Source organism: Eucyclogobius newberryi, unplaced genomic scaffold (assembly GCF_026437365.1).
Source record: "Eucyclogobius newberryi isolate DKJ021-1_F unplaced genomic scaffold, fEucNew1.0.hap1 SCAF_2, whole genome shotgun sequence".
NCBI classification, from domain to species: Eukaryota; Metazoa; Chordata; class Actinopteri; order Gobiiformes; family Gobiidae; genus Eucyclogobius; species Eucyclogobius newberryi.
The window spans coordinates 42247371-42269320 of NW_027315834.1; the positions used below are offsets into that span (position 1 = coordinate 42247371).

Below are 21950 nucleotides of genomic sequence, written 5' to 3' on the forward strand. Positions count from 1 at the left end.
AACAAGCATTATAATAACTTTTATGGTGTTTTCCATAAGCAAACACAATACAAGAAGAGTGGCGGTAATGCGCTCATCAAAATACTCGTAAAGTCTAGTGACATTGTAAAAAATGGCCTGGAGCAAGACCTATACCAAGTATTCCAAGGAATTCTCATGTGGACTAAATTAATTAACAATAGCTATAACAGTGGTGAAAGAATTGTGTGTAAGAGTGTAGAGTTTGAGTTCTCAACAATATTAATATTCAGATCCTAATCAATAGAGTTCAGTTATACAGTATATAAACTATTGATACTCGAACAATAATTGATCTTGAAAAAAATCTCATAAACCGGACAAAATGAGCTTTTCCTGAATAGTTTCAAAATGGTTTGGAGCTACTGCACATCAAAACTAATACAAGGCCACGTGATGGTATTAAAGAAAGTATCTATATATTCTATAATCTAAAAGAAAAAATATTATTATTGTGGCATCAAAGTCAGAACTGAATGTCAAGCCTTTTTCTTATCTTTGAAATGTGAGTATTGTGACAACGCTAGTGCCAAATGTTCCAAAAAGTAGTCACCTGCAGTAGGTTTTAGAAGATCTTTTCCATTTACTTTGTTGATTATAAACGGCCTCAACAAAACTACCCTGCGACTGCAAATCAAGTGGACTTTTCTTGGTAAAGTTAACAGTTCTAATCTCATAAAACCATGAGTTTGTTATGTATTGCAAGGTCCTTTCCATTATGTTAATATATTTCACATACAAATGCTTGTTGATTTTACTTTAAGTGACATCAAAACTTAGCACGGGCGATGGCAAATAAACAAGCTTGCCAACAGCTCTGTTCCCGCAGTAGCTGAGTGAGCAGGAGGAGGGGGGCCCCGAGTTTCCACAATAAACACCTTCCTTCCATGTAAACACGCATAATCAGAGCAAGATGGCCACTGCTGCCTGGCCCTGTAATTGCATCAGTGCAGCGAGATGAGTGAGATGTAGTGGGGGCCAGGGCATTACTGCTGTTTGCACTTGATTGAATTAAAATGTCCGCTCTTTTCCTCAGAGATTATTCCTGACACAAAGGACATGTATAGACTGGACATATGGTGCTGCAAATTATGTTGTAGAGCAGCACAAAAAGCCCATGTGTTTTGCTGTAATTGGTGTAATTTTTTGTAACATAACTTGAGTAACTTTTAAATGAATTAAAAGGGTCGTTTCCTATCCTATTATTATCATCTTATTTCCTTAAAAACAAATGTATGTTCAAGAAGAAAACCTTTAACGGGACTAAAAATGGCATAATGACGTAAGGGGTTGGATATGATTTGAAATACTGGGTGGACATGTTTTCTCCTTATGCTTTGCTTGAAATAACACTGTAATTTATCTATTTTTCTTAGTAAATTCGCATATATATAATATGCATGCCTTATTTGATTTTATATACTCACTAATAATTGTTGTATATTGCATGTTAACGCTGAAAAAACTTCCAATATTTGTGAATTTTGTTCACTGACCATGGCAATAAACCTTTTGCTGATTTCTGAAATCTGAGTTTGCAAATTTCTTTTCGACTAAATTCTCTTTGGGAAGTTTTTCAATAAAAATGTTTGATACCCAGTTTAGATTTTTCCTCTTTCGAAGCAGAGAGAGAAAAAGCCAAATGAGGAGTGAAGTTGGAAGTGACAAGTGGAGCACCAAAAGCTTTAAGCACTGATGGATGTAAGACAGCTCCACCCTCCATAGTGACACATCCATCACCGAGCTGATCACTTTAGCTCTCCCCCTTGTCCACGTCTTGTTACGTTGTCTTTATGTCCCGTGCTGTGACCCATCTGTTTGACCACAGGCTTCACACTGAGAGGAGAGTCTTCACTGACATGCTGAACTTGGATTTGACATGTTCTGTCCAGATTCCAGAGACGGTATATATAGCATTCTGTCAGGTGTGTATTAAAACAAACTGCAGCAAGAGCCAAGATGGAGGAGTGTGTTCACAGCTCACAACAGAACGTGTGGTGTAAAATGTGACAAGTGACATGTATTAAATACTTGTTTTATTAAAGTGCCAAGGACAAAATTCGTATTTTTGATTTTCATACCTGAGATTGTAAGGCATTCAGAACACTAAGGAGAGCGGAATGAGATGCTCATTTGGGTTTAGTTTTAGTGCAGTGTTTCTCAAACTGCTGGTACGTGGGCTGCTTCAGATGGTACTCAGGGTCCGCTGAGGTTCTTGTGTATACTTAATTCAGAGCAACATTTATTGATGTCTCGTTCCTCCCTTTAGCATCATATTAGCCACGGTTTAGTGCTACTCAGACCTGGTTTAGTGCTAGTTTAGACCCGGAATTGTCCTGTTTTAGGTCCAGTTTAGACCGGGTGAAAATCAGAGCGCCTCATATTTTCTGCACTTTTTATGTGTATTCTTTAAATCAAGTAACAACCCGTAGAATGATAATTTTCTTGAGAACTATATAGAACTATGCATTTAAAACAAATTGATAAAGCATTTACCCCGAGTAAAACTACACGTTACCTCAGACTTTTCTTCTGTGTGACTGCATCTAGTTTTGATTATCTTGTTTTTCCTTTTTGGTATACCCTTATGTTCAACCAATGTGAAAACAGGAAACATTATTGCCTCAAAAAGAGCTCGCTTTTAGGGGTATCGGATACTCCAGAGGAAATCAACACAATGCGTTTCAGATTACTTCAACAAGAAAGTATGGCAATGTGGAAATATGCATGAGGCGGTTAAAGTGCCCAATCCTTACAGTACATTGTTGCATTTGTTTACCAGATTTCGCCTCTTTCTCATGAACAAAAGCCACACAAAGCAGCCCAGAAAAGCCCTGGGTTAGCATGCTTGGATTCTTAATGTTCTTAGCCTGGTTTTGCAGTGGGGGGAAAAACCACACTATCTCAAGTTCTTTGTGTCTTCTTCCTCATCTCCTGCTCTGGTCTTGCTTTGCTTTAGTTGGCTGGGGCTAATGCTAGAGCCGGCTGCTAAATAAAACATTTGGCATGAAAAGTGTGCTTACAAAAATTGGATTGTAGACAGCTAGTAAGTCTTTGTAGACTTGTAAAAACAGAAATACAGTGATTAAGTGACGTGTGTGTGCAAATGTGAGGCTATGGAATGTTTGTAGGGGGATATAAAACACAGCTCCCTCTGAAGGAGGCTCATCAGGAGGGGTGATTAAGAAGAGCACTCCTTCCCAAACAATTTAACCCAGGAGATTAACTTTATCAGCAGAGGAGATGGAGGAATACAAGGAAGCTGTGTTTAAGTAAAGGTAATCTAGTAAAAACAACAGACATGCATTACTAAGATACTGCTTTTGGGTTCACCATAGCAAATCATTAGCCCCTCAGTATGTTGACCAGATACTACTTTTCATTGAGCCTGAGCCTGGAACTGTCACAAAGAGCTTTCTTTTGTTGTATTTTGTACTGGTGCCTGGGGAGGCAAAATTAATTGCTTCGACTTGAAATTTAAATGGACTCAATTAGTCAAAATCACAAAGACTGTAATTTTTGTAATTTTCTCCACAAACAACAACAACATATCCTGTCTCATTCTGCATAAAAGCCTCAATTCTGTAGTTTAGATCTGTACAAATGTGTTCTGAAAGAGATTATTTTATGTGTCATAGTTTGTCAGTTTACTGGTCTATATCAGTCTTTTTGTGTTTAAAATGTTTATACAGAAGCATTTTTAAACATAAATCGCAAATCTTGTGTGATGCCTAATGGTAAATTAAGTTCAAGTTCAAGGCAAGTTCAACACAATTCATACACAAGGCAATTCAAGCAAAATTGTTTTTTAGCCTGGATTTGAACAGGCCCGTCTCAGGTGTGTATTTAAAAGCAAATTGCATTTTTTCACGCACACCTAAATCTTACATCCTACTGCTTCTATTTTCTTCTGGCACTATCGCTGTGGCATTATATTTGTATCTACACAAAAGCTTGGCATCAAACAAAATGTCAGACCACAGGTACTATTGCTGCTTTTGCACCAACCTGGTATCCAGACCAGGACCAGGCCAAGTGGGACCCTCTACAGCGAGGACGCTCAAAACTCTCGCCACGTAAACGTTTGGAAAAATAAACGTACAAATGACTTAACTGGGAGTATCTAGTTACCGTTCTATCAAACAGAAAATCTATGGGAACCCCTGTGCAGGCCGTGTCACCACTGACTTATGGCTTCCCCTCCACATGCTCCGGCATATCTGTAACAGGCCATTACAGCGGATCAGCTTACAGACGTGCGCTGAGTCCGCTGCAGCTGCGTACTACACCACCTAACTGTTTTCACACTGGTCTGGAGCTGGAGCAACAAGCCTGTCATCTCGCCGAGACCACTCATTCTTTCCGAACCAGATTTAGTTTCTGGAGTTGATTTAGGGAAAGACTTCGCACTGCTGCGTCACTCAATGCAGCTGCAAATATGGTTCCTATCCAAAGCTGGCAATGAGTGTTTGTGTGAATGTTTTGGAGTTTCCGTGCCTGAGTGGCGATGAGGCTCGCGGAGGTTAAACAGCAAACAACAGATTTGTTTACCAAACTCAGTGGAATAGTGCTTAACACCATATACACAGGGGCTGAGTCGAGTGTTTGAGCTGTTTTAGAGAATGCTCGAATCTCTCTTTGATTTAGATGACTGCGCAAATGTCAAAGGCTACCAACAAAGAAAGGTGAATCAATACGAACATCAGGCTGAGTTTTTCAGCTTACCTTGAGCGTCTGGCACTTCAGATCAGTGCAAACAGACTCAAGCGTTTGCCCTGTTACACTTCATGGCTCGTCTAATTCACTTTACCTTTCTATGTTTTAATTCTGTTTCTATGCTTGTTCTGCCATTCAGCAGTGTGCTTATTTTTATAATACATCTTTATGATATTTAACTTTTTTCCCAAGCGCAAAAGCACACAAGACTGCAATGTAAAGTGTAAAGTAAAGTGAGCATGTCAATCAGAGTTAAAGTCATCCCCGTCAACAAAATGGTAAAATCTGAAATGTCAAAACATTAAAAAATATACCATTTAATTTACTACAGATTTAGTTCCTGCTACAACCATGCATTCCTACAAGGGTTAAGAAAAGGATATACTAGATTTACTAAAGATACTGAAATGGTATAGAATCAAACAAGTGTTGATACTGCGAGGGGCAAAAAATCACATAAACCAGTCAAATGCGGACTTTTCTGTAATATTTGTTTTAATTATCTTTTTATCTGAAGTCAAGTCAATAATTTATTTGGAGCTTTTGTCTTTTTCACTTTCCACAATAATCTCTTATGGCAGTCAACGTAGCACCACAGTTAACGTCAAAACTAAATCAAAAACTTAATCCAAACCAGTATAAGCCTATGGTATATAAATATAAAATAATGTCTACAATTGTGTGTGGAAAATCACCTCATGTAAGAAAGGAGTGATTTTGTTATAATTGTGGTATTAAAATGGCATTGAGTTCAGAATCGTGACAACTGCCTAACACAATACGTAGTAATCGCACTATAACTACAATCATTCACGTACTGTGCCATGTTCTTGATGCATAACCGGCAGAACAATTCTCCAAACATGAATTCCCAGTGCACTTTTTCCATCCATTCCCTAAAGAGTCCATGCAAATTCCACAGCATGTACTTGACTTTTCAATCCTTTCATGTTTTAACACCATGTAGCACATGCAGCCCTCTGAGCTCTGAGATAATGGTGACATTTACTTCACTGAACCCTTCGTCCGGGCTTGCACTGCTTTCTGTCATTATCGTCCCCATCTCCATAGCTTTCATTAAGCTGAAGAATGCATACAAATCAAGGGCATCACAACCACTCATTCTTCATGCTCTACCCTTTAATTTGAGCAGTTTTGAAACATTAGCAGTCGCGTTTGAGCTCCGTGATAGAGTATAAAGTCGGAAAAGAATGCCAGTCGGTGAAGAGGGAAAGATTGGAACAGTGTGTTTTACATGTAAGGAGTCGTAAAGCTACCCTCCACCGTGGGGCTCCTGTCTGGGACCCATTTAGATTAAACCCGCTGAGCCTGCCCCAGTTAAAGGCACTCAGGTCACCGGGGACTGATGGAGCAGATATGGCACATGCTGTACAAACATGGCAAAGCTGACACAAAAAACATGCCTGTTGCAAATCGTTTGAGTTCTCAGAGTAACAAAAGCCAAAATATGGGAAAGGGGTCGCACAGTTGGGCAGTAGGTAAGTGGATAATGGCCGGACTGATTTACGGAAATACGTAAGCAAATCAAAACGTATGATAGACACACAAAAACACAAGAGAAGCTCAATATTGATCAATCAAGTGTATCAACAACAAGAATGACTCCTCCAAGTCTCCTAACTTGTGTACGGTGCCGCAATTTGTTTCTTTTGGCGCTGTACATTTTGGCAATGTCCACTTCATTTCCAACTTAAAAGCTTAGGGCAACACAAGGAATAGTACATTGGCTGAAAAGAAACTGCAACTGCATCGTTTAAGAAATTAATTTGGAGTTTAATACATTTTCTATTGTATTGTAGAATATGGTGGGGCTATATTATTATTCCTACTCTCTTTTTGGACATACAAGGTGAGACAGTTTGATGTTTAATTTAACTGCATGACATGTGACTTGACGTTTTTTTTAATTGTCATTGTGGATTTGTATTATTGTTGTTGTTGTTGTTGTTGTTGTTTTTTATCTCCCCTGTATTGTCTGACTAAAATGCATTCATTCAAACAGCTTACTCGATCCTGCAGCAGATTGTCACAAAATAAGCCCTGTCCATACATGCAGCATTGTTATCACACATGCAAAGTGGCTCCAACGGAACTAACCCACGTTCACATAAGTTTAGAGCAGAATATAGTCCTGACAACATCGAGTAGACAGGAGCTTTCACCAAAGAACAACTTGGTGCATACTAATTGTGGCGCTTTAATTTAGCACCTCATTTCACTCAGTAAAAACAACAACTTTACAGGCTGGCATAGTGACACAGAGTGAATTGTGCCCTCTGGTAATGGTCTGCTCTGTTTAAAAGTCTGTTTGGCAGCGCGCTTGATAACAGATGGAAGAAAAATGAGGGGAATTATGAGAAAGATTGATTTCGCTGGGATGAATGGTCTGGTATTCAAGCAGATTTATCTGAAGCAGACTTTCTCGGACTCAGTCATTATTGAATAAACACACACGTACACACAGTCCATATGCAGACAAACAGGGGCGTGTGTGCACAAAGACGTCTGCACACACAGCAGTCTGGATAGAAAGCGGCTTTCAGAAATTGTATAATTCAAACCACATCATGAAGAAAATGGCAAAATTACAATTTAGAATAGACTTAAAAGTATTTCTAATGATGAAGATTGAACCCATTTAAAAGCCAATGTTTTAAATAATTGCCATGTTACAAAAGTGTATATGATCTGACAAATATACTGTATGAATACACGTTAAAACCTTTGTTGTCACATGTTCCCGTTGAGTTGTTAATTGACTCCAGACAAGAGTTTAGCCTTTCATAGTTGACAATTGAAGGGAGGATTTAAATCATACAACACAAAAAAGAAAAGAAAATACTGCTTTTCATTTCCCAACTATTACAAAGATCTATAGGTTGAAATGTTGCGGTGTGGTGGAATAAAGCTTTCCTTAAGTCTTGTAAAAATATATTCCTTAGAAGAACAAGCAGCTGCATTGTCCTTTGAGCCATCCCCAGCACATCTTTAAGGAGCCCTAATGTAAACCAGAGCCAATAACTTTTCTTGTGGCATCTCAAAGGAGACACTGGAACGAAGCAAAGACGCACAAACTGCAGGAAAAGGGGGTGGGCGGACCCAAGTACCCCCGTAAAAAAACAACAAGACACAAACATTTATCTGTGGCAGGCCTTAAAGAGAGGCAGAGAGAGAGATGCTGATAAAGTGGAGACAGGAAATGGGGAGCGTTGGTCTTGGCGCTCATGTTTCAGACCAGGACTATAGTAATGCAGTCCCCCGGCCCACCCCCCACTCTGTTCTGCTGACATACATAGACCACAAGCCTGCTCCAGTGCAAACATGAGAGCAGCGTCTGGAAAGCACCATCACTCGCCACAGAGAAGGGATGTGACACTGTATCCACAACCACGGCAAGTAACTGAGAAGACGCTCCAGACAAGTGGGCAAATGCATTAGACGAGCAAAAACTCCCATCTATCATACTGTGGAGGGACTTTTTAATTCAACATAGGGTTTTATGGTTCATATCGCTATCACGACGCAACCAACCATTTCTGTAAGCTTGAGACCGGTACATGCAATGTCAAAATATAACATTTTTGTGTTTTTCTATTATTCACGACAGGGACATCCTTAATTTTATTTCTTTCACAAGTCTAGCTTATGAAATCAAACATTTTGAATGGAAAAAAAAGATCCCACAAAGAGCCAAATAAAACTAACTTTTTCACAAAAGGTCACAATATAATCATGAGAACCAAAACCTAATTGTGACAATTTTAGAAGCAAAATGCAGTATTTTTACTTCAATCTATACTACCAAAAATACATCAAAATATAAAGACTATTTTTTAGCTTTTTTTTAGCTCTCTTTACTTTTTATCAGCTTTTGTCACATGTTTCACTGTTTGGTCTCAGTAATTGTGAATTAGCATAACTCTCATACTAACAGAATAATCTTCACATCCCTCCTACATAAGGCAGTGGTCTCCATCCTACAGCCCATTTTGAGTTTGCTCGTGAAAGGATTTCCAAAACATTGGCTGTCTCGGCCAAGCTTGGTTCCTCGCCGTGAGCCGCAGCTATCCATACGTGCAGCAGCATGAGCTGCGAAGAAGCTAAAAACATACAGTTTTTATGAAGAGTGGTCATCAGATTTTTTATTTACAACAAGTTCATGTGTCTGATCTGCGAATCCAGCTGAATGTGGCTAAGTGATGCGATAAAGTGGTGTAGTCTAGGATTTTCAGACTGATCACTGATGCTTAACTGTTATTCCCCTCGTGGCACTTTAGTGTAGACCTGCACAAACTTTACTCTGCTCTTTGCCCGCAGCGCTTCATGAGGAGTCACCTCTTCTTTTTCTCCAATCATATCATGCAGCCAAATGAATGGGCAGTGACCTTCTCAAATATTGTATCTAAAATTCACCAGAAAGCAGGAAATCACTTTGATTTAAAGTTGTCCAGACACACCTGTTGTGCCTCTAAGTTTTATCTAAAGATAAAACTTGAACGTTGATCCATGTCCTTAGAGAGCCTTGAGGTTAGAAGAGCCCTATATAAATACACTGTAATAATAATAGATTAGTTTGTATTAAGGTTAAGATTTTTGCTGAGATTTAGCACTGCAACAGTTTCAACAAGAAATCAGCGAATGTTTTGTAATGTAGTGGCAGAGTTGTTGCCTCCTTTTGACAACCCGGGATCACTGCATATCTTTCTTGCACTATTCAAAAATAAACATTGCTCTATCGAAACTCTGTTTGTTAATGTGAAAATGTAGTATTCCTCGCAGTAGGTGTTGTGTCACCTCCGCGACAACCTGGCATTTACAGTAGTAAACATCGCTGGCCTCATTAAAATAATAACTTTACTGTGCATTGGAAACAACGCCGAACTGTTGCATCATGGTCCAACTCTTCGCTTGTTTCACTCGATAATGACGAGAAACGTTTGTAGATCAAGTTTTCAAATCAAAAAGAAAAAAAAAATGCTTTAAACGACTACAGTAGCACAAGACAGGACAGATTAAGGATTAAAGGTTTAAGTGAGCCTCGCCGTGCAGCTGGATTTCCTTAGAGACAGGTGAGCAGTGACTCAGGTGCTGTGAGTCAGAGTCATTACCACCTCATGCACCGACGTGGGTCTTTCTCATCACAGCTCCACCTACGGCTCGCTTCAGCTTCAAAGGAGCGCCAACACCGGCAGCACGGGATTAAAACGCCAATCAAGGGGCTCTTCATTCAAAGTCCTCACTCAAAAGATCCACTTATTACTTGGGATGGCTAAATAGGAGCTTGTGCACACGTTTGAGGTGGGATTATGCTTGATGTTGTGTATGAGGAACATTATAATACAACCGTCCTGTAATTTATTCTGTTTACTTATTCACAGTGATGGAAAGTACATTTTATATGGGATGATTTACATTTTTACTTCACTACATTTGAGAGCAGGTGTTTGTACTTTCTACTCCATTATATTTTTGAGCTGGACTGAAAAGTAGGAAGTGCTTTTCATATGGTTTGAGCAAAGAAAAGTATACAAAAGGAAATTGATTTATATTGCTTCTCTTGACCAAAGATCAGAAAAATCACCACATTTGATGCTTTAAAAGTTCTCAAAATACCTGTGAAATCTGTCAAGTTGTAGATTTTTGTTGTGCTACTTTTACTTAAGTCATTTTACTTTGGAAATAAAATTGATTCTCATGTAAATATGGTTATGGTTTATCCAGGTTTATGTCTGCTCCAAAAGCACAGTGACTTAAGATTTTGTTCAGAGATGGGTTTGTTTTTTAAGATATTCGGTCTTTTTATGTGTGTGTTGTAAATGATTTTAACTATCTTAAAACATGGAAAAACAGAACTATTTATTCTTAAACTATTTGCAGCGGTGTTAAACCCTAATCCCTCACTTATCTAGCCTTCCTAGCATCCTTAATGTTCACTGTGATGAGTTTGCAAGCACTTTTCACAACTCTCTGAAGCCAGAGTGAGTTTTTCTGTCACGGTAACGATAACAAACAACAGCACACTTCCTTCTTTGCAGGGAATAAAACTCTCTATAATCAGATCCGGGGAAAGAACTGTTGTCTCATTTTGACCAAAATAAATGCTTTTACAATATATCTGTGCTGGGGAAAAACAGATTTGACATTTTTACAAGAAAAAAATCACGTACGGCCCCTTTAACTTCAGCATATATTTGGAGTCTAAGTGCAACAATGTGCAATAAATTAGTTTTTTCTTGATACACCTGCATTTCTTTGATTTTGTGAAATCATTTGAGCCCTGCAGCGCAGACATCAAGAGACGGAGCTAAGCTTCGATTATCTCACCAGGCAACACACCTCCAAACTGGCTGCTCAGCACGTTTGTCCTAAAAATGTTGGGCTCAGAATAAGCGCTCGCCGTGTGGCTTTATGGCAAGCCCACGCTCCACCCCACACTGTACTGCACCAGGGGAACAGAGCAGCATGGAGCACTGCTACTGGACTGTGGGGAAATAACAGCTTCTTCTGACTCGCCCTTTCACTTCTCATCATCAGCACTTTGGCCTTTTATAGTGTCTCTGTGCAAATGGAGTTTACAAGTCAAAGCGACCACGTCACAGCTCAAATCCCTCTGACTCGGCTAGTTTGATGGTAATCTTCTTTGAATGGCACCAATCCAGGACTCTCGGTGTTAAAAATGTTAAGTCTAATGAACACCGCAAGTCTTAAATAATGTTATGTAATAATGTGCTTCACAATTATATAACATTTTTTAAGAATTGTCTGTTCTAATGCCTCAAAATCAAGAAAAAACACAGCTGCACAATCTGTACAATACACTAAACTTAGTTGTTTAGTCGATTAATCGGCCATGGTGACTAATTATTTTAATTTCAAATATTTTATATTTGGAGGATTTATATGAAACAGCAGTAGAAGAGAGTGAGTTAGCTAAATATTTGAGAGTGAATCATGAATATATTCTAGTTTTCTGTATGATTGTTTTAGGCCACATGGTCAGATAGTAGTTTTGGGAGCTTTTGTTGCTTTTTCTACTTTTTTGATCTTTCTCAAGAATTTAATTTGTCGACTACAGCTCTGGAGGCCAGTTCTTTTTTTGCTTTCCACCTTTCACTTCAGTTGGGGTTAATTTACATAGGAATAGTTCTTCTGCAGAAATTATGAATGATAATATGATGGATTAATCAAGGAGGGATGGAATAATGTTTTTATTCCAGTAAAACATATTTGTTTTTGAAAACACTGCTATACAAAGAGTAAACGTCAAGCCACCGATTACTTTTTAAAATGGCACTTATCTGTTTTTTGCAAATTAACTCCTTTATATACTGTATATAGTGATTATATACTCTCTGTACTCAGCAGTCCGATTATTTAAAGGCAAACATGAACCATATTTAAAATTAGGCCATATTTATCAATGTTCCTTCAATCCTTCCATTGCTGTTCCTAAATAACATGGACCTGTGTACGATGCATTTCTTTACAGTAATGGCATGTCAGTGGCTAGAACGGAGGACACAAACGTGGCAGGACATTGTCGATAGAGGGGTGACACGGTGCCAGAATGCCAAATGAGAGGCCAGCGGTGGAGTGCGTCCTTCTCCGCTCTGACTATGTGCTACGTGAGCCCTCTGCTGCTAATGGCTGGAGAAGGGCCACTTAACTCATAATCACTGCACTCTCCCCTTTGGCTCGGCGCTCGTGCATATCAGCCTGCTCTCGTCCCTCTGCTTCTCCCTCTGTTGACTCTGATCTCTCATCAAAAATGAACCGGAGATCAAGAGCGGGACAGTGGCGCTCCCCCAGCTCTCTCCTCTCTCTCCCGCGGGCTCAGGTCCGGTAATCACACCGAAACGACAGCCGCTCTAATGCACCTCAACTTTGAAGAGTCATTCTGTGGCAGAGGGGGATCATGGGTAAATCAGGTCACAGCACCATCACCATCATCATACAGCTACTCTGTCCCTTCTCCTTCAGAACAATTACTGACCCCGTCATAATTATTTGCACTACACAAAGCCCAAAAGTGGCCCCGTTGCTCTGGTCTAGTGCACTTAGATCATGCCGTTTGAGCATAACCCTAATAATCAAGCCACAGGGGGTAAATCCAGTCTCACTTAGGTTAGTATGGAGAAGTGGGCATGAAAGAGGGCATCAGAAAACTATGTGTTCAATATTAGACAAAGCACACTGATTTTATTTTTTCTTTATCAGTATTTCTTCTAAACACTAAAAGTATTATGATTCTGTTTGTTTTTGGACACATTTAGTTTCTCCCAAATGTATGTCTTTAGTCACAAGCAATGAAATGTATCCCACCATCTGCAACATCTAGTATAAATAAAGCAAATCAATAAAGCTTTGGATTGTGTCATCTAATTATAACCACAACAAATTCCCCAATTAGCCCAATACTAAACCAATGACATTTTTAAGATGCCAGCTACTCGTTAGCATTTGCTCTAAAGTACTCTTTAATACTTTTGGCTGATGAAAAACAGAAAGTATCAACATTTTTGTTTTCGAGAGCTGCAAAATAAGAATAGAATGTGTATTGCCCATAATTAAACCGATTAAAATAACCTAAAAAAGAGACAAGAAACGTGTAATCTCTAAAACATGGTGGTATTTCTGCTTTTTAGTGGTTCATTTTATGGTCCATTCACATTTTGGTTAATATACCCCCACCAAAACATTTGCAGGCACATTTTAGCACGTTCCTGATAGTTTTGGAAAATATAATTTGAATATTGTTGTAGGAATATATTCGTATATGACGTAATGATCTCTGGTCTCAATATGGAAAAAGCGCCCCGCCCAAAAGTCAGTACATTCAACGATCAACTGAAAGGAGCAACTATTTGGACATGTCCCTGATGTGTCCCAGCACAGCACAGGGCAGGACATGTAGAGACAGTGGAGCCGCTAATGGACTGCTAATAGGAGTGAGTGTAGCGGTGTGAAGCTCCCCTGTAGTTGAGCGTGTCACACAGTGTGATTAATAGCACTCCTCTGCCTGTCTGTCCCTGTCCACTCCCTCAGCAGCACTCACCTCTCCACCAGCCCTCCTGTCCCACTGGCCTCCTTTATGTCCTTGCACCCGCCGCATTGCCAGCCTTTTTGTGCGGCTCCGAGGAAAAAAAGGAGAGGAGATGATATCGCAGGGGAATCTGAAATCATTATTAAACTGCACAAGTCAAGTTTATTTGCAGGGCGCCAGCTGTAAATGGCTTCACGGTTCTCAAGAGCAACCAATAAAACTGCTCTGACTCGCTAAACGCAGCCAAGGAAAACCTAATTTGCAAAGCGAGTGGTAAAGAGTTTTTTATTTTATTTTTTATATTAAGCAGACAAAAGAAAACTGGAAGAATGGGGGGAATTCAATGATTTCAATATTAAAATTAAAATCCAGCCAGTTCAATATTTGTGCTGGTGTAAAGGTTTAGGAAAGGAAAAGATTTGTAAAACCAGACACAAAGGAACTTCTAAGTAAGTCTGTGTAATTCATCATGTGTCCAGGAGTGTTCCATTGTAGAAACAAATTCAGTTGTCTTGTTGTTGTTTTGTTATCCTGATGATACAAGTGAATTTGTTCTACAACAGTACTTCTAAGTCCATTAATGGAGGGCATCTGGAACAAATGACACAATTGGAGGCCGTTGAATATTTGAAAGTAAGATCATCTGGAACTTTATCTAATGAGAAAATGCAGGCTGGTGCAGTAGTGCTGAATATAAAACATGACATCATGTTAGCTCTAAAATTCTGGCTGGCTTTGTCAAAAACTGTTATTTTCTTGACGCCAGCGGCACAGCAGACAAGTTCCTGACCCTCTCCACGACAGCAAGCCCTGAAATAGCTCTCTGTACATTTTGTGCTATAATAACAATGCTATATGACATCAAGTGAAGCGGGGAGGCCAACTCAGCAACCACGTTTCACAGTAATTATCACCAGCCAGCTCCCGGCGCTCACCCCTGACCCCGCCCCCCTCAGCGCTGTCACACCACACACACTTTGTGCCCTTCCTTTACCTGCGGACGACCATACCGCGTCCACAAATCGTTCTGCTTTCTCCAGCGACAGCAAGTTGCTGTAGTAGGACACGTTGTCGTTTTGCGGGCGCTATCTCAAGAGGTAATTTACAGTAGAAGGCTTGGCTCCTTCGGCACAGTACGCTCATTGTGCATACGGGCGCTGTTTATGGAATGATGGCGGCGGTTGTAATGTTAGCGTTCCCCACGGAGTCAGTTGTCAGGCCACGGGGAGGACTTTAAGAATAATAATGATTGGAATAACATTCACTTTCAGCTAGGTACGTAATGGTCCGGGGGTTCATGTCAGTTCAAAAATAAGGGGGAAGAACTCATACTGCGCGCTGACTCACAATATTTTAAAACCCATTTATAGTCAAGATCCTGTAACGTTTCCCCCCATAAACGATCCTCAAAGGAGACATCAACTGGAAGAGAAGAAATATGGAGGATATATGGGTAGCTTTGTGGAAACATTTAACTGATACCCAGATAGAACTCAATAAGTAATTCATTTACTGTAATGTTACTCACGTACAAGTCAAAGTACTATAAAAAGTAGCACAGTGACTTTTGAATGCAGACAATATGAGCAAAGTCAGAAAAAAACACATAAATATATATTGTATTTTATGTTTTGAGAATCAAGCATTGACTGAATAAATGAATAACTAACAGCACATAAATGAATCCACAAAATAGTCTGGAGTTTTGTTACTTGAAAAAATTATACCTCTCAAAAGTTCCAAAAGTATCTATAACTAAACCTATTGCTTTGACGCTTAACAACTTCCTGACAAAAATACATCCCAAATAACACAGGCATAAATCACAGGAATCACACACAGCCCTTCAAAGTAAAATGTTTTCTTCATGTGCTCATAAATTGTGCGCAAACTACGTTTGAATATCGGAGCTTAAAGATGATTTATTGGTGCAGAAGTCTCTCCTTCCTTTTTAGCAGCTCCCCCGCCGGAGCCAAACTCAAATGTGAAATCAATATCGAAACTGTAGCTTACTTCCAAGAATCACTGCTCAGCTTGGGTCAGACAGCAAATCACAGCACTTCATATCTGCCGCTCAGTGCAAACATTTCTGTCAGCTGATGCTTGCTGAAAAGACAACATTTATATTAACTATTGGCTACGAATCAACATTACAACAAAGCATTAGTTTTCACTTTTTGACAGGCCATCATCAAACTATCATCTTATTGCAATGTGTTTTATCTCTTATGACTGAGGACAAGATCAAATTTTAGTGTTACAATTCTTATGAGCGGAGAAATCCCAACTTAACAATTATTCATGGTTGCTGGCGCTATGACTTAACAACTGTGTAATCCTTAATATGCTTTCATTCACAAGTCAAGCTTTATGAGCCCAAACTCCCTGAATTAAAAATATAATGAGATTGTCACATAAAGAGCTTGATTATAAAGTACTTTACGTGTATTTTGCCTTTTTTGAAGCATATATTGAACTGAAAATACTCAAGATTCTTTTATTATATTGTGACCTAAATAATCATGATTAATCAATTAACTGAATAATCTTAAACCATATTATCAACATGAGCTTGCACGTTTGAAACTAAACTACCACAGCCTTACTATTGTCATTTTAACATGTCATCGTTCTATTTATACAACATTATTTGAGCCATAAAGCCATTCCAAATCAAATTCCAGACTTATGTTGACCATAAATCATCGCTGCACCATTCCGCCGCTATAACTTGAGTATCTGAAAGCTTCGACAGACAGTTTCCAGGCCTGAGACATCAATCGCCTCACAGGTCGACTCCCCCGTTTCTCGTGAGCTTTGTAAAGAACCACACAAAACGCTGGCAGATGCAGACGCCTGACGCGCCCCACGGCCCGGCTGACATACCAGGAGCAGATCCCAACCAGCTACTGTCACAGAAGTCTCGCCTTCCTCTCCGGCAGCTCCTAAGCTCCAATCTGCCTCGACCTGTCTGCCTTTGTCATGAGTTCGGCGGGTTAATGAGCACCCTGATTTCGACCGCATTTCCACCGCTTTTCCCGTAAAGGAGAGACACTACGCTACTAAAGGTGGATGGTGTGGCACGAGCAGCGAACAGATATTGTGAAACGTCTTCTCGCCGCGTGCTGCCGAGCATGAGAAAGACGCGGTTAAAGTTTTGTGTTTGACAAAATGCAAAATAGGTATTGTCAGCCAAAATAAGCATCGATTTGCATTCATTAAAAGGAAAAAGAAAGGAAAAAGAAACTCAAAGTAGCTGTTGGAGCCAGGTTTATGTTTTCTGGCTCAGTTATACATTTGGTGTTTGAGCGAGTTAGAAAAAAATGCTATACAATTTTCCTCGGGTAAATTGTATAGTAAATAGCAAGTATTAATGTAAAGGCCTTAAAAGGTGGGCAATGTATAGACATTTAGATGAATATCGAGGACATAGTTTATAGTGAGAAATGCTACAAAGAAAGCAATTGAAAATGAAAATGAAAAAACGCTGTGTTGTAAACTTCCAAATAAGAGAATAAGTTGACATTTCTGCACTTCAGTGATTAATCTCACATTTGTCTGATAATTAAAACTCAACTAAAACATTTGAAAACATGTTTTTAACACAGTTATGTTTGCTTTGTTAACAGAATACTGCAAAAACAAAAAAATAGATATTCATTTTTGTCAATATTTCCCACTCAATGCAAGTGTGCACATCTTTAAGCATCTTGTTATGTTACAGCAGCAGAGACAAGTTGTAGAACATTAATAATGGTTAAATAACTGTTTAATTACTGTAACACATTAAAATGAGCAAACGTTCAAAGCTGCCACACAAACCCATTCAAAACCACAATACAAAATACTTCACAACACAACAGCTATGGACCATCTTAAGCACAGACTATGACGCCATGTGATCTACTTCAGTAGTTTCACAACAAACGGCGACTCTCGGGTGCCACCAAAACAGAGCCCATCAATTAGCCCCCAACACTGTTCCGCCGCTGCATTGACTCCTTAATGGACAGAGAAGGGCCTTGTTTTGTGTTCCTCTTACGTACGTCAATGACACTCGGCTCTCTGGGGGTCCCGGGGTGGCTATTATGTCATGGCACCCTTGCCCCTCAGAAACCGGACCTCTCTCCCCGCCGCTCTGCTCTGCTCTTCCTCCTCTGCTCCCTCTCCCTCATTAACTATGTAGGAGCGAGAAAGATGGAAGGGCTGCAAAAGCTAGATAAGGTTACTCACTCATAAACCCTCTGCCCTGACTGGGAGATGTGGTGGAAAAGCAGTGTTAAGTTTATAGGGACTGAATAGGAACTACAGCTTAGGATGAATAGTACTTCACATAGATTCATCTCGTACGACGTTAGTGATGTGAAACTCTAAATTATAACTAACTGGGGATACACATCTTCTTCTGACATAAAAGCGTTAAAACAAATATACTACAATCAGGAATGTATTGATCACTGGGGCTGCACAATATGAACAGAAAGCAATATGTACTGTATTGAGTCCCACTGCAATAACAACATGATTGATGTTTTTTTTTGGTAAACTCTACTGAAAATACAATTTAACTTATTGGCTAAAACTAAAGCATAATATAAAATTAATGATAGAATACATCTAAACTATTGAAAAGGTGCCAGGTCTAAACCAGATGAAATAAAACCAAGACTAAACTATAAACAAGGAGACTAGAATATTGTGAAATGGTGCTATTTCATTATTTATAATTTATTGCTTTAAATAAAAAATGGGATACTCTCAGTCAGCCATTCTCAATATGCATATTATTGTGGTGCATTTAGCTTCATGGGACATAGTTATAGCATCGGCTGGATATAATAATTCACAGCGACCTCAGTAGAAATGTCTTTGATCCTTATGAGTCATCATTAGTACCATTCTCTCCAGCACAAACACATCATGTACTCAAGGGCAGCGTCTATCCAAGCAAGACCTACTTCTCCTCCCCTCTTCCTCCCTCAGTAGTCAGGCCACCTACAGTACCTTCCAGGGACATACACACTTGACATGTGACACGCATGTACAAACATATACTAAACATACACTGTCCCACTGATGGGGTTTTCCGCCTTTTGTTGACCGAGAATCCCACTCACACAGAGAGCAGCAGATGAAGTAAATGGCTTCAGGTGTTGTGGCATTATCATAATGCTTTCCAGAACTGACAGCTCCGTCAGTTTACACAAAGCATCATTCAGCAGCGCCAGCTTCTGCTGGAGAAATATAGCACTGTGGCATCAAAATGGCCCTCTGCTGAGGAAGTTACAATTACACTTTGGCAAACAACGGAAGTCTGAAAGTTATTTACTTGTGAGGATGTATTTTGAGCAATAGATTACATTGCTTTCAGGACTTTAGCCTCATTTTTCATTAGTTAGTGTTTGACCAAACGGTAGTTATCTTATCTGGGACTGTAAATCACTCATTTATTTAGAAATAAAACAAGGAAGTGCGAAAGAATTAGGACAAAAAGTAAAGATAAAACCGCTCCCTCATGCATGATGGTATAGACAACTGAAAGGAATACTCCAATTAGCTAGAAATAGTGCACTATACGTGTAACCCAAGAATGGAGCTTATAGATTTGGACTATGAGATAGTGTTCTCTCAATAGGCTAATGGTCATTTTGAACGGCACGTGCTTTTTCTTTACCTAAAAGACTCATTTATGCGTTTGGTCAGAGATGTCATTTCCAAAATGACGAGGTTTGCTCAAGCCAATATAACAATGTATAAATGTTATAGAAAGTTACAGTGAGGAATTGGGGAAGTAACACGTAAATATTTAACTGCGACGGCATCGTGTTTGTGGAGGCATTTATCATTAGTTTCACGTTACCCGTAAAGGAACTGGAGAGCCAAATTACAACCAAATTACGCACCTTAGTGGCCCCTCATTTACTCACTTTATTCACTTGTTTCGAGAGCTTGTGCTTTCAATGTCCGAGCTCACGCGTCCCCTTTATGCTCCAGGACGAGGCCATTCCATAACTTTTAATGAGTTAATCTCCAACTTATTTACCTTGAGCAGTGGTGATTTCCAGCAGCAAGAACAGCCAGAGCCAGGGCAGACTCTGCAGCATCCGTGCGCCGCGTCTGCGCCTCCGTCCTCCGCCTCCGTCCGCCCGCGCGCCGCAGCCCATGATGAAAACTCAAACTCCGATCTTAGGCAAGTCCGACTCTGTCACGGATAACGCTCGGGCCGATCGTAGCCTCCCCTCGGGGGCCGTAGTCCGATGCACACCGGATAAAAGTCACACAAATAAGCGCCAACGGCAAAGGATGGCGCGGCGTAATATCCCCGGTCTCCGTGGCTCAACAAACACCTGAAACGCTCAGATTTACGGGGAAAGAAACGCGCGCATCGCCTCTCGTCAGCTCCGCAGACGTCAAAAGCCAACTCTGTCTCGTTCTTCTCCCGTTAAACGCTCGCGGCAGTGCGGACGCGGCGCGCTCATGCTCCGGGCGAGTCCACGCGCGCGGTCACAGACAGACAGGTCCTCCTCCGGTGAGTCGCTCGCACCTGGCTCCGGTACGCACGCGGGGCTGCCGTGTGTGCGTGTGTGTGTGTGTGTGTGTGTGTGGGCGCGCGCTCCGCTGACGGGACTGAACCGCGTGAAGGAGCCGTATCCCGGGGAGAGCGGCACCTCGGCGCGTTCAGCCAATCACAGGCGAGAGCTGCGGGGGGATGGGGGGGGGGGGGGGGGGGGGGGACACCCGGCGGACAGCGGCCACGAGGAGCGAGATTCCGGTGAGAGTGGACGGGGCCGGTCTGATGGACGCGCACGTTAGCCGCGTGTAAAGTGGAGCTGTAGGACTGGCTCTGCTCCGTGTGGCGGTCCGCTCTGGAGGCAGGGGCGGACCCGCGCGCGCGTCCCGGGCCGCGCATTTGCATAACGGTGAGGAGAAGTAGTGTCGGAATCAATCAAGCATTGTTTTTCTTGGTTTCACGTAATTGAAGTGCCGAGCCGTGAGCGATGGGCTCTAAATGTGTGCTTCTTTGACCATGGACCCGACATAAAGCCTGATTTAACAGACTAATGTGGCCAACTTCTCAGTGCAACTCAAAGTTTTATATTACAGCACCGACTCGAAGGGCCTTCAGCCACTTTGCTCCTTGTCTGTGGAACAAAACACAGAGTATTTAGATTTGATAATACAAAATGACCCACAATGCCGGTGCACTTGCTTTGCGTGGTTTTATTCCATATTGAATGTCTAAAGTGTGTTTATACATTTGCTAACTTATTGATTGTTTTATTGACATTTTTGCAAGATATTCTGTGTTTGTTTTTGTGTTTTGTGTTCACCAGGGTACTCCAGAGTTTTTCTCCTGTATCATCCAAAAATGTATTAAAAAAAGAGAAATATAAAAGCATGATTTATTTCATTGTATCTAATTGTACAGAAAGATATGTATTTAAAAACTGCGTGCTTACGGTGAGCAGGCATGCATCTCCGCACACCTGCACACACCTGACTCGTACTTGGCCTGGAGTGTTGTCCCTGCTTGTTTCCATGGAAATGTTAGGATATAATTGTGCTCTACAAATAAAATTGCCTTGCCTTGCCTATAATGATAATCATTTGGTTATATATTTCTATGTTCACCTTGTACCAGCTCCAGAAGTTGCATATGCTGTTGCTTTAAATATTTGTGTATTATATTTAGCATATTTATGGGGGTAAAAAACGCCCTGTAGTGATGGACGTTACCAGTAGTTTTCCCATCCAACGCCAAGTAATATAATGGAAAATATTGCGATATCGATCTGATACAGATACCCATGAATATTAACAAACTATAAATAATTTCACCTTGGCGTAAATAGATTATCCACCTTAAAACTAATCAAAAAATTAAATATATGTGAAGATAAACTGAAATGTTAACATTTCAAAAAACTAGATTAAATGTTAATGTAAAAACAGCACATTTTTGAGAATTTTAAAGTAGGCTATTGACATTTTACAAGGATACTGATACATTTCAATACCTTAAGTCAGTATCCATATAAGAATATTTTTCTCATCCTCCCAGAAGGAACATTTCTCCAGGCTTGTGACCAACCCAAAGATAATAGCATTCAATTGTAACTCCTTTATACAATCCATTAACAGTGATTAAAAT

The 21950-nt window shown here is 40.3% G+C and overlaps 1 protein-coding gene across 3 annotated transcripts in view; it reads right to left on the bottom strand.

The window, feature by feature from the left end:
* The window catches only part of unc5cb (unc-5 netrin receptor Cb), a 137120-nt gene extending 117055 nt beyond the window's left edge, over positions 1–20065 (bottom strand). For all 3 annotated transcript variants that reach the window (XM_072453060.1, XM_072453059.1, XM_072453058.1), the window contains exon 1: positions 19842–20065. In XM_072453060.1, the coding sequence (XP_072309161.1) occupies positions 19842–19962 (121 nt within the window). In that variant the 5' untranslated portion in view covers positions 19963–20065. The remainder of the gene's footprint in view (positions 1–19841) is intronic.
* Positions 20066–21950: the final 1885 nt, after the last annotated feature.